At 37.0% G+C, this 12,161-nt stretch overlaps 1 protein-coding gene across 4 annotated transcripts in view; it reads left to right on the forward strand.

Moving 5' to 3' along the window:
• The window catches only part of NBAS (NBAS subunit of NRZ tethering complex), a 196,028-nt gene that overhangs the window by 12,342 nt on the left and 171,525 nt on the right, over positions 1-12,161 (forward strand). For all 4 annotated transcript variants that reach the window (XR_012653307.1, XM_075049114.1, XM_075049116.1 and 1 more), the window contains exons 10-12: positions 6,540-6,678; positions 7,499-7,564; positions 11,123-11,251. Coding sequence is in view for 3 of the 4 variants with exons in the window: in XM_075049114.1 (XP_074905215.1) it covers positions 6,540-6,678; positions 7,499-7,564; positions 11,123-11,251 (334 nt within the window). In the remaining variant the exon portion in view is untranslated. The remainder of the gene's footprint in view (positions 1-6,539; positions 6,679-7,498; positions 7,565-11,122; positions 11,252-12,161) is intronic.

Below are 12,161 nucleotides of genomic sequence, written 5' to 3' on the forward strand. Positions count from 1 at the left end.
GAGTAAATGATGTCAGAACTGTTACACTCTTATAATGGATGAACCCGTTAACAAGACAATATGCAGAAAATCAGCTGGTGTAGTTGTCAACCAACTAGTATGGACATTGCTTTGTGTCCGCTAATGGCAACTTCTCGCCATAGAGGTTTAAAAGAGGAGAGGGGGAAAAAAAAGGAAAAATTTGAAGTTTTGTTTTTCTTCTTTCCTGCCACCTCCAAGAGAAGTAATAGCTTTGTTTTTCCTACTATTTTTATAAGATCTTAGGTTAACCTGTTTTTTAAAACTTCATATTATTGTGAAGTAAAAGAGCAGGAGGCAATGCTGGTTTTGTGCTTAAAACAGTTTATTCAGAATGTTAGTAATTAAAGTTACCTTTTTATGGAAGCTTATGGTTGACTATTTTTTGGTATTTTGTTTTCTATATTCCATATTTTCTAGGGGGAGAAATACCCTTTCCTTACACAAAAAGATGTGGTTATATGTGCTGCTGAAGTAATAAGTTTGTTTAATGTGTGTGGCATACACATACAGAAATTGCTTGTTTTTACCAGGAAATATTATGACTCATTTCATGAAAATAAAAATAGTCAGGTGGAGTCCCCTGTGATCATACTATCTCCTGCTATGTGCAGCCAGTTGACTTAGTAAAGTTGAAAAATTGACACTTGAAAGAATGCACAATTGGATGGAATGGATGCAAAGCAGAAAGAACCGATGTTTTGCCCTTCATGTACACAAGTCTTTTCTGTTTTGAATTTACTCTGTGCTAGAAAACTTCTAAATTTGACATTAGGGAACTCTTAAATTCATGAGCAGAGTCTTTTGCTGAAATTGTCTTTTTATTTAAAAAAAAAACAGAAGGAGTTGAAGGGAGGCAGTTTTCTTAAATTGTGCATTAAAGACAATTGTAGATAACATATGAACATTTCAAAGTTTTAATTTTCAATAACGTGAACTTTGATCACAGAAGTTCAACTTTGTTACTTTGTGCTTTCTTGCATTTCACTTTGTTTCAGATGGTGAAGTTATACTGGTCTATCTTCAACTGCTTGTAAGCCTTGACTTACTGCACTCTATATTACAACATATTTGCTCATTACCTATTACAGTGCAGTGAAATAGCACTGACGAACTTAATATACTTAATTTTTCAACTAGATATATGATAATTGCAAAGAGGGAATGTATCTGAATCTGTAGGAAAACTTGAAAAAATAGCTTTGGGAAAAAGTCTAATAATGAGTTTCACTGCTGTTGAAAAGTGTTATATACCTTAATTTAGATGCCTAATGTTGGTATTCTCATGTGATCCAGCCTTCATTTATGATGGAATTTATGGTGCACTTTAGTTGACAAAACGTAAATGTCTGCTCCAGTGTGAGCTCTATGTAGGCTCTAATGGAAGGTTCAACACCTGCTTATTTTGAGTATCTTAATCTGGAGCAGAATGTCTTACTTCAGGGTTATCTGCAATTGCTACAGAAAATGTTTGATATTGGAGCCTAAAATTTGTGATGACTATAGTCGAGATAAAGGATTTTAAATTCAGCTGGAATTTGCTTGTTGTACCAAAATTGATGAATCAGGAATTGCACAGAAGTCTCAAGTTTTTCTTGGATGCCTCAGTTGAACTTGCTGTTCTTGAGACCATTATTATACTAGTTATCTTCATCCCAACTTTGTACAAACCTTTGAAATAGAGTACAGTTGAGGTACTGCAAGGGCAGACATTTTTTGAGACTGGAGGAACCTCTAGAAATCATCTAATCCGTTCCCCTTCACAGCAGGGTCAACTAGAGCAGGTTGCTTGGAGCCACGTCCCTGCAGTCCAAGACCTGCACACCTGTATCCTACCTGAGGAGCGTGGTCTTTGTGAAGGCCTCTGACGTGCTGCGTAGCTGCCCCAGTGGGTGCTGGGGACTGAGCCTGGCAGCACGTCACCACAGTTGCTGAGAACGCGTACAGAGAGAGTTTCAGGCCATCATTTTCTGCCAACTGCTGCACAAAATGCTGCACCTATTGGCTGTGCTCTAGGCCTGGCACTCACATAGGTCTTTTTCTAGGACTTGTTGAAAGGGTTCTTGACCCTTACTAATCAGGAGTCAGCTGGAACAAAAGCTCAAAGCACCCTTTGATCAGGAACAGCTGGCAGACCTTGTTAAAAGCTTCTAAGAGCTTGCTAGCTAGCTCGCTCTTCCTGGCAATGGCAGGCATTGTGAAGTTCCTCAAAGAGTTCCCAGGAGCCCTCTGATGATCACAGAAGTACTTAGAAGATTAAAAGGGTCTAGAAACAGAGCCCAGAAACAAACTGCACAAACTGCTGCATGCTAGCTGTGCTTTGTGTAGAAAACATACGTAAGAAGAAAAATTATTTAAGATTTTGAGCACTAAAGGATGTTGCATTGATCTTGATGTCTATAACAGCGTGATACACAAAATGTTCCCTTCTAGGGAGTTACTGTTAAGTGTCATATATTAAGTTAATGTTTCTTTGTGATCGATCCCGAGTGGCATAAAACTACAGCTAGTATGGTGTGATTTGAGAACCCAAGTATTTGACCAGGCAAAGTAGTTTTTCACATTACTGGGACAAAAAAAGTTGTTGGCATGGTATCATCTTCTTCAGACTGAGACTAAATAAAAAAAAAACCCACAAAAAAAACCCAGGAAAAAAACCTGTCCTGTTGCTGCTTCAAGACTACCTGTCAACTTGTTACTTTGGAGTCATCTCCTGTCTAGTCCTGAAAAAATAATTGGTAAACAAGGCCAGATCTTTGCTGAGGCTCTCAGGGGTACCTTTCATTTTCTTTTGATGCCATTTGTGTTATTCATCTTAATAGTTTCTGTCCCTGCTGTTGCATTTTGCTCTCTGAAAAGCTTTTTAAAATTTTAAGTATGTGCTGCCATGATGAATTTCTCTGCAGTCCTGGGAAAAGGCTTTTTGTCTTGAGGTTGTGTGTTTTGTGTGTGTCTAAACTGATATGACATCTTCATTCCAGCTGTCATTGAGTTTCATTTACCCTAAAAAATGCTTCTGAATTATAAATATGTTGCACTGTATGTGACAGTTTTTCCAAAATTTCTTTGAAAAGATGTATCTTGATGGAGTTTTTGAGAGCTTGTTCAGGCAGTTTTGGAGCTACTGCTGTCACTATTATTGACAATTCTTCTCTTGGTCTTTGTGCTACTATTTGTCTCTTAGTCACCTCTGGCACAGTGTGGTCAATTGTAATTGAGTTCTAGTCATTGCTGCTGTTGCAACATGCCACTGAATTAAAAATTTCAATGGAAGCTGGAGCTTATGGAAGAATTTAGGTGCCTATGGATGCACAAGACTATAGATAAATTAATTTTCCAGAAGATTATGCCTGCTGTCTCTTGGCTATTAGGAATTGACAGCTGTGTTTTAGCAGTTTTGTGAAGTTCTTGTTTACTGATTTTTAATTTTTTTTTTTTTAAAGCTTTCCTCGTGGTCAGGCTGTGAAAGAGACACATGTGAAACTTGCTTTCTGTTCTAAAAATAAGTTAGGAAATTCATCACTTACATGTAATGATTGACCTTGCCAACATCTTTCAGAGGTTTAAGATGTGATTTCATGTTCACTGATAGTAGACTGTGTGCTCAGATGCGAGTACCCTGACATGTTTATTCTTCGCTAGCTAAAATGGACATAAACTTCATCATGTACAACAGGGTAGATAGGTTTTAAAGCAAAATACTTATTTGAGTCATTACAGGGAATTTCATGTGGTGTGCTATGTCTCTGCTGAAAGTTCATTTGTTTGGTAGGGGTGTGTGCTGCAAGACACTTAAACTTGTTACTTCTTTGTTTTTAAGTGAAGTTCCTCAGAAGAACTATGTAGCATGTCTAAAAGATGGCTTTTGTATGAGTTGAGGGCAACTCTTAGGTTCTTTGGTCAGTGACAGTGTGTTGAGCTTCTCCAATAGAACAATTGTAGGCAGAGGAAAGTTGCAGAATGGAAATGTCAGGGAGAAGGAGAATAAAAAATATGCAGAGGGGAAACAAACTAATGGACTATTAAGTATATGACATTTAATCTGTGAAATTTTTCTCTTCCCAAGTGCACTTTTCCCCAGTATCAGCAGAAAATTTGATACTAAAATATTTTGTGTAGTTCTGAGAACTGTTGTTCGTTGGTGGCTGTACCTCATGTGTTATTGTTTTCCATGTTCCTGAAGGATCGATGTTCTTCCTTCCAAGCCTTCCTCAGTTAAAGTCACTTTCTTCATGAAAGAATAACAAACTGTTCAAGTAGTTTCTAGTATTTGTTGATGTCCCAAAGTTGAATGAAATTAAACTTGCTATGTTGTCCTGCTTATTGCTTCTGATTTCCTCAGTTGCTTGAGTATGGAATTGCTTAAATATTCTGGTTTTCAATGTCTACCTTTCCATTACTGTTATTTTTAACCAACCCCTGTAGTCTTTAAGAGTCCTGGTACCAGAGACATCCTCAGATCGAGCTCATGCTCAGTATGACTTCCAGAACAAAGTACTCCTACTGGTATTTTGGGTTAAAGTGGTGTCTTGGTAAGTTCCTCTGAGTTCCTGTCCAAATATTTACTTGAAAATTGTCTGACAAATTGATCAAAATGAACAACCACTATCAAAACTAAACTGTTGGTGTTGATTGGAAACTGTTAAAATGTAAAGCAACTTGGGTTCATTTAAGATGTAAAGTTTGTCGCATAAAAGGCTTAATGCAGTCTTATATTACTAGCTTGTTCAGAAAAGAGGTATACACTGTAGGGGTTCTTTGATATTTTAACACCGGGATTGCTGTGCCTACTGAGCAACAGTGGTATTCTTTAACAAGTAGTATTTATGGTGAAGTTTCTTCTGCAATCCATATAATGCTGAAGTATAGTCCTCCTTTGCTGCTGTGTTTGTGTTGGAGTTCTCTCACTGGTTGTCTAATACCATGCTTTGCTAATTGTTGTCATCTTCATAAGCCAGTTGCTTTGCTAAGTATCTACAGAAAGCTATGATAGGTGAATTTTATGTCTGCTTTTTTTCCTATGTTATTGCTACCAAAAAATGTATCCTAATTACTCAAGATGCACATTTGCTTCCACATGCTATTCATGTTACCAGTTTTAAGGAGTATGAAATACAATCTGGGCTACTCATGGTAGATTTCCTTGGCTCTGATAGGAATCCATCTGTTCCATAAATGATGACATGGTTTCTTCTTTGTATACTACAGCAAGAAACCACTGCATCATGGATGCTTAGCCAGAAACTTTACATATTCTAAAGTTAAACAGCACCTCCTTAAGGGAGAAGTAATTACACTTAGCTGTGCTATGCTTTACTTTCTGATTGTAAGAACAATGCAAAATTACCCATTTTCCTGTTAATTATGATGATGGTAGACTGAGACTCTCCTGTTGCTGTTTTTGAGGAAAACGGTGAAAGTGAGTTCTGTTTTGCTATCTTAGGCAACTTTTTACACCACAAAATAACTAAAACTCTTAAGAACCTTAACCGACTGTAAGCATCCATGGTATAAATCATCTTGCTGTATGTTTGTGAATAGCATGATACCTAGGAATGTTTAAGTTTTACTGACTTCTTAAATAGGATTAAACGTGGAAGGAAATATTTTTTCTTCTTTTTTTCTTTCAGTTGACTTTTGCAGGAAATCTTGTGAAGTTCACTCGAATCACAGCTGAGAGCTATATAAGTGTCAGCCGCTAGGTGGTAGAGCATTTCAATAGTAATGCAGACTCTGAAAATTGATAAAGGAGTGTTCCAGGGCTGAACTTCTGGCTTTTCCAATCTGTGCCTTTTTTGCAGATGCTTTACTTTTTGATGAGTTGTTCACTAAAATGATGCTTCCAAACAAACTTTAACATCTGTTTTCAAAGTTTTCATAAAAGTAATCATCAGTTCAAGATAAAACTGCTTGTTAGTAAGGTGAAAGGGCTCAAAGGGCAAATGTTTTGATACATTTTAGTGGTAATCAGCAGTAATTGTAGGAGTTCCCTCAAAGTTTTTAAAATATCGTCTCCTATGTGTAACAAAATTATTGCATGCACACTTATAATTGGCGGAGTGGCTTTAGAAACCAAAACTGAAAAACCTTGACACATTTCGTTCCTCAATAAAAGAGAAGTAGCTTTTGTACCACATCTAAATAAATGGAAACAGAATGACCAGAACTTTTCATAAGCCTAAGCTGTAATTGTTGTCATTCTTTGAGGGCGGGGGAGAGAAACTCAAATTTGTAGCCAAACATTTTATTTTAAATGTTGGGAATTATGCCTTATTTGGAAAGCTAGAGATGAGAATGGATAGGGATAATGCCACAAATAACAAGTATTACTCAAGGAATATTTAAGTCTGTTTAAACTTCAGGGCGTTTATTCACTGATAAAGCTTATCGGGGCCATGAGGTATCTTATTATACTTAGTCTTTTTGTACTGCAAGCAAACTTCTATAGTTCTGACTTAAGATAGTTAAAAAAAAATTGTGGCAATATATGAAATCATAATATGCCTTTATATATTTTACAGACTTCTCCTTGTAGGAGGCTGTGAAACAGATGAAGATGGAGTATCTAAAGCAACTGGTTGTGGGATATCTGCTTGGAGAATTCTGTCAGGCTCTCCCCATTATAAACAGGTCACTAGTTACGAAGATGACATTAGAACAGTAAGTATGATTCCTCATTTTACTGGATGAATATTGTCACTGGTAGAATTATCTAACTGGAAGTTCAATATGAGTCTCTTTTTGAAAGAAGAATTTAATGCAGTGTTTTGCTATTTTGTAAGCTATGATGTGAGCTTCTAATAAGTTATCTCTTTCCCCCCCAGCATCTGTCTGTTTTTGCTTTTTCTGTAGTATGATTTGAACTTTTAAGTTCTTCATTATCACTCGTGGTTTAAAAAAAAAACCAAAACCAAACAACCCAAACCAACAAGAAACAACAACAAGAAAAAATTGTAGCGTGGAAATACACTAACTCCTTAGTTGCTTACTGGGATATGATACCTGTCTTTGTTGGAAAAAAATCCAGTTATTTTGTCTTTTTATTACTTCATAACAAAAGGCAGTACACCTGAAATAAATGTTTCAGTTTAAGTCTGATTCTTGATTTCTTTTGCTTCTAGTAGAAGTAAATGTTTAAGTTGGTAACAACTACAGTGTGGATACACTGAAATCAATTTACAGTATATGAGGATAAATCCCAGTATTTGCTCTTACGTAGGTATTTCTTAGTATTAAAAGTGAGCTGTTACTTTCATTGCAAACGGGTGGTGCTTTTCTGTGGCATGATACATACCTAACAAAATGGGCAAAGTTATACAAACTGCATTTTATTATCCTTGCATTATTTTGAAGTAGGCAGTCTTATGGAAGTTTAAAGAGTCCTGCAAAGTTGTAGTACTTTAGATATGACTTAGGTTTTGGTGCATAAAACAATGTATGAGTTTGTCTTTCATTGTACGATGTGTTTCTCTTCTTACAGGCACAGAGAAGAGGATTATTAAGGATTATGAATTTAAGATTTTATAGCAGGCGGGGAACAGAACAGGTATTAAAGTCTAGGTCTACCTCAAATTTATTTTACTAACAATTGTTCATTAATGACTGCCTGAGAGACTGATTGAAAGTAGTTTTTTAATTTATGCAACTTAGGAATTAACACTTCTATAAAACTTGTAAAAAATAATAAGCATTTAGGATCAAATGGAATAGCTTGCCATTTACTTGGCTTTTAAAAAAAAAACTAGTTCATCTGCTGAAGCTTGAATCTTGTTTTTTCAGCATACTGACAGGAACAGGTCTAGAGATGTAGAGTTCAATATTAAATGTAAACTCTTACTCAAAAAGGAAGGTGTAAAAAGCCACTTAGTTATTTTTTTAATGAATGTAATGATCATAGCATGTTAGGTGTGTTATATATTCTACAAGAAGAGAGTAGATTGTGACAATGTTTCTCAAATATATGCCTGAGAGCACAACAAGAAAACAAAACCCAGCCTTTTGCACGGCCCCACTCCCACTAGAAAACAAACAAAAACCCGCTCATCTTACAGCTCCAAATTTTCATACAATGTGGGGAATTAAAAATAGGTGGATTCAAACTAATCATTCATGCCTTAAATAGGGTGGACACAAAGACTTGATTTTTACAGTCTGTTACAAGATACTATGGAAACATTTTGCTAAGTAGCTTCAAAGGTTTATTACGGGTCAAACTTCTACTACCAGGACACATGGGAACTTATTAAAACTGCTGATCAGATTCAACTTGTTCTTTACAAACTTGTTACTCTCCTCTGAATGAGTGTTAAATCTTGAGTGTCATGCTGAGGTGTAGGTGTGTGCTTTCTGTATTTCTAAGGCTTTACACACAGTGCTTGTGGCTTTCTTCTACATGACTTAGGAGTTACCCATGCAGTACTGCACCCCCTTCTCCTATGTCTTGTCTACTAGCTGTGTGTAGCCTTTGTTTGATTCCTTTTTTCATGCCCTTTCCCTCCTCGTAAAAAAAATTTGTTTTCTCTTCTTTTGCTTTATAAGGAAAGAACAGTAAGGAATCTGTCTACCACCCTCACTGTGTCCTCCTGAGAGGAAAAATGGCTGGTCTGAAGTTATATGGACTTTGGAAATGACCTTAATAGATTTTTGGGAAGTTTAGGTGACTGGTTAAAAGAAGAAATTGCATGCTTGATTGGAAGGGGAAAACAAATCTTCCTGAATCTCTCTCAAGGGTGGAATGGGGAGAGATTTTATTTCCTTCACTGAAAATATAAAAGAGAAGGCTGAAGTAAACTTTCTTTACTGGAAGGCTAGTACTGAGTGTAGCTGTATTAAACTTCAACTTCATTGCACTTGGCAGTACCAAATTTACAAAGAAAAGCAAAGATTGTTATTCATCCTTGAATGTTTAAATCTGATTTCAGAGATTATGGTTTAAATATGTGAGGTATAGCTTATATTCTTAGTGGGAAATAGGCAACAGTGTTAAGGTATGACAGGCCCAGCAGCTAGAGGACTTGTATACTAGAACTAGCTGTATAGGGATTTCATTCTTAGTGTTGCTAACTTAAATGACACAAAATGTGAAGTGCTGACCTGCTGAGGTTTTCAGTATCTTGTTCTGCAGTTCCCTGAAGTTGACAAGGTGTTTACTGAGGCAGCATTGTCTGCTTTGCCAAAGCACTGATTAATCTCTATAGATAACAATGCTCAGGTGGTAAATTTGAATGTGTTAATGGCCACCCAACATCCCAATTTAACAGCAAGAGAATTATTACTGACTACTGAGTAAATGTTTAACTCTTTTTAAGATCTGTGATGTATACCACTGATCACTTATCTGAGTGGGTTATATATTTTTAGCTATGCATTCTAAGTCCTTTAACAGTCTTTTGTTCTTTGTCCTCTGTGCATGCAAATTGATTCGTAAAGAGAGAATTGCTATTAGTAGGCATGTACAATTCCTTGGCAAACTACAGTAGCAATTGCAGTACTCTATCTGCTTAAGAAAATAATCAGAGAATACTTATGAAATTTTTCTAATATAAATAATTCTTAATTGGTTTTAAAAAAACTTAATAATGCTGTCTTCAATTAAAAAACACATTTCAGGCTTGGATTTAAGCAGTGGTCTCAATAGCTGCAAACCACTGTACAGCAGTGAGCAGATGACTTGATCGTCATTGCTTCTGTGGCATAGCTAGAACTTTAAACAGCCTAAGAAATAAAATAAAAATAATAAACCCCCCCCAAGCCTAAACAAACACACCCTAAAAGAATATTGTTATCTTCAAATGATACCTAGCACTAATGTGCTGTAGAAATACCATTAAAACTTCTCAATTGTATGGACGTCTAGTAACATTTCTGCACTTTATTTATGTTGGGGTATTTTCCAAGAGGGGAGGCACTGGCTTAAAAATTGATTAGCTGCAGACTTGGACAGTTCTAATTTATTAGGAAGTTTTTAAAAACAAAGTGGAATAACACAGTGGGATTTTATAAACAATATAATTTTGGGGAATCTACATCCTGCTGTCTTTCAGTGAAGACTAGACTCTCTGAGAACCTAATGATCTTTCTGAAAACATAGAAGTTGTGTTGGGGGTGGGGGGAATAAATATAAATTGTATTTTCAGAAATTGTTATGCATTGCCAGTGGCATGAAGTTTGACTTTAAAAATTGAGTGTATATTTATAGGCTCTTGTCTTGGGGAAATAGCGTATAGATCCAGTTGTAATTGTGTGGGACTTCATGAAACCTTAAGGAAATATTTTGTTAGAAGTATGTTTTGCCTCTTAAGATAACCAGATCTGAAGGAAAACTTAATCGAGGAGAATTTTTGTAGCCTTGATGAAGTTTCCTTACAGATTTTAAATTATTTTACCTGTATGGATTTAATCTGATGTTAGGTATATTGCTGCTTAGTCTGTTGTTACCCAAGAGATTCTTAAATTCTGATTCAGTGTCCTGAAATGAACAATGTGCTCCTCCAACATCTGTTCATCTGTGTATCTCTTGTATCCCACCCCCCACTCCCCCCCCCCCTTTTTTTTTTTTTTTTAATTGTAGTAACACCCACCCAAAAGTTTGCTCCCAGGGAAAAAGAGCTGTACTGGGCTGTGTTTTGGTAACAGTCTTCCCTGGGTGGACCTGAGAGGCAGGACAGTAGAAAACTGAGGCTGCTGAATGTTTTCTCTGAACAGAGAGCAACCTGCAGTTTTTCCTCCAAGTAGCTCTGCATTGCTGTCTGCAGCACTCCCCTAAGAATGCCACACTGTCAGATTTTATTTGCTGTATAGCAATGTGATAGAGAAGTTCACATTCCTAAAGATTTTTTTAGTGTTATGGTAGTGTTCTTCCTTTATACAGGTTGTTTTTACTCTTCCATGACATAATTGATTTTTTTTTTTTTTTTTTTAATTTAAAGCATGTTAGATTTTCAGGATGGAAGATTGTACAATTTTTTTTTTTTCCTAAAATAGAAAAAATAGTTTGGGGTGAGATTTTTTGGGGTATTCCTTGATGTGTATGTGTTTTTGTTGTTGTTGCTGTTTGCTTGTTTGTTGTGGTTTTTTTTTTTACTTTGCTGACAATGTTTGGCAGGATGGAGTTTTCAAGATGAATCTTTCTCCTGATGGAGCTCTTCTGGCAGCTGTTCATTTCTCAGGAAAACTGACGATCTGGTCTATTCCATCTCTCAGACAACAAGGAGAATGGGACCAAACTGATCAGGTAAGAAGGATGTAGAAGTTTAGAAACTTACAGTATATATCTTAATCCTCTGGAGATGTGTTTTCCTAAGAGATGAGAGTAGTTCAGATAACTGTGCTTTAGCTACATGCTATCTTTTCAGTCAACTCCATCTTTTTCAAGAGCCGTATGTTTACTTTTACAATAATATTTAAGGAAAAAAACAAAACAGTTTTGTTGCAGTGAATTTTTCATGAGGCATTTTTGTGCCAATTGGGTAACACTGGTACAGGTAGACTGAAAGGCTGTTTTCAAATACGGAATCATAGCATGGTTTGGGTTGGAAGGGACCTTAAAGATCGTTTAGTTCCAACCCCCCTGCCATGGGCAGGGACACCTTCCACTAGACCAGGTTGCTCAAAGCTTCATCCAACCTGGCCTTAAACACTTCCAGGGATGGGGCAGCCACAACCTCCCTGGGCAACCTGTTGCAGTGCCTCACCACCTTCACAGTGAAGGACATCTTCCTTGCATCTAATCTAAATCTATGCTCTTTCAGTTTAAAACCATTGTCCTTCATCCTATCACTACAATCTGTTAAAGAGTCCCTCCCCATCTGTCCTGTACACCCCCTTTATATACTAGAAGACTGCTATAAGGTTTCCCTGGAGCCTTCTCTTCTCCAGGCTGAACAACCCCAACTCTCTCATGCTTTTCTCACAGGAGAGGTGTTCCATCCCTTTCACCATTTTCATTGCCTTCCTCTGGACCCACTCCAACAGGTCCCTGTCTTTCCTCTGCTGAGGACCCCAGAGCTGAACGCAGGACTGCAGGTGGGGTCTCACCAGAGCGGAGCAGAGGGGCAGAATGACCTCCCTTGACCTGCTGGTCAGGCTTCTTTTGATGCAGCCCAGGATATGGTTGGCTTTCTGGGCTGTGAGCGCACGTTGTT

The sequence above is a fragment of the Buteo buteo genome, chromosome 17 (assembly GCF_964188355.1).
Source record: "Buteo buteo chromosome 17, bButBut1.hap1.1, whole genome shotgun sequence".
NCBI classification, from domain to species: domain Eukaryota; kingdom Metazoa; phylum Chordata; class Aves; order Accipitriformes; family Accipitridae; genus Buteo; species Buteo buteo.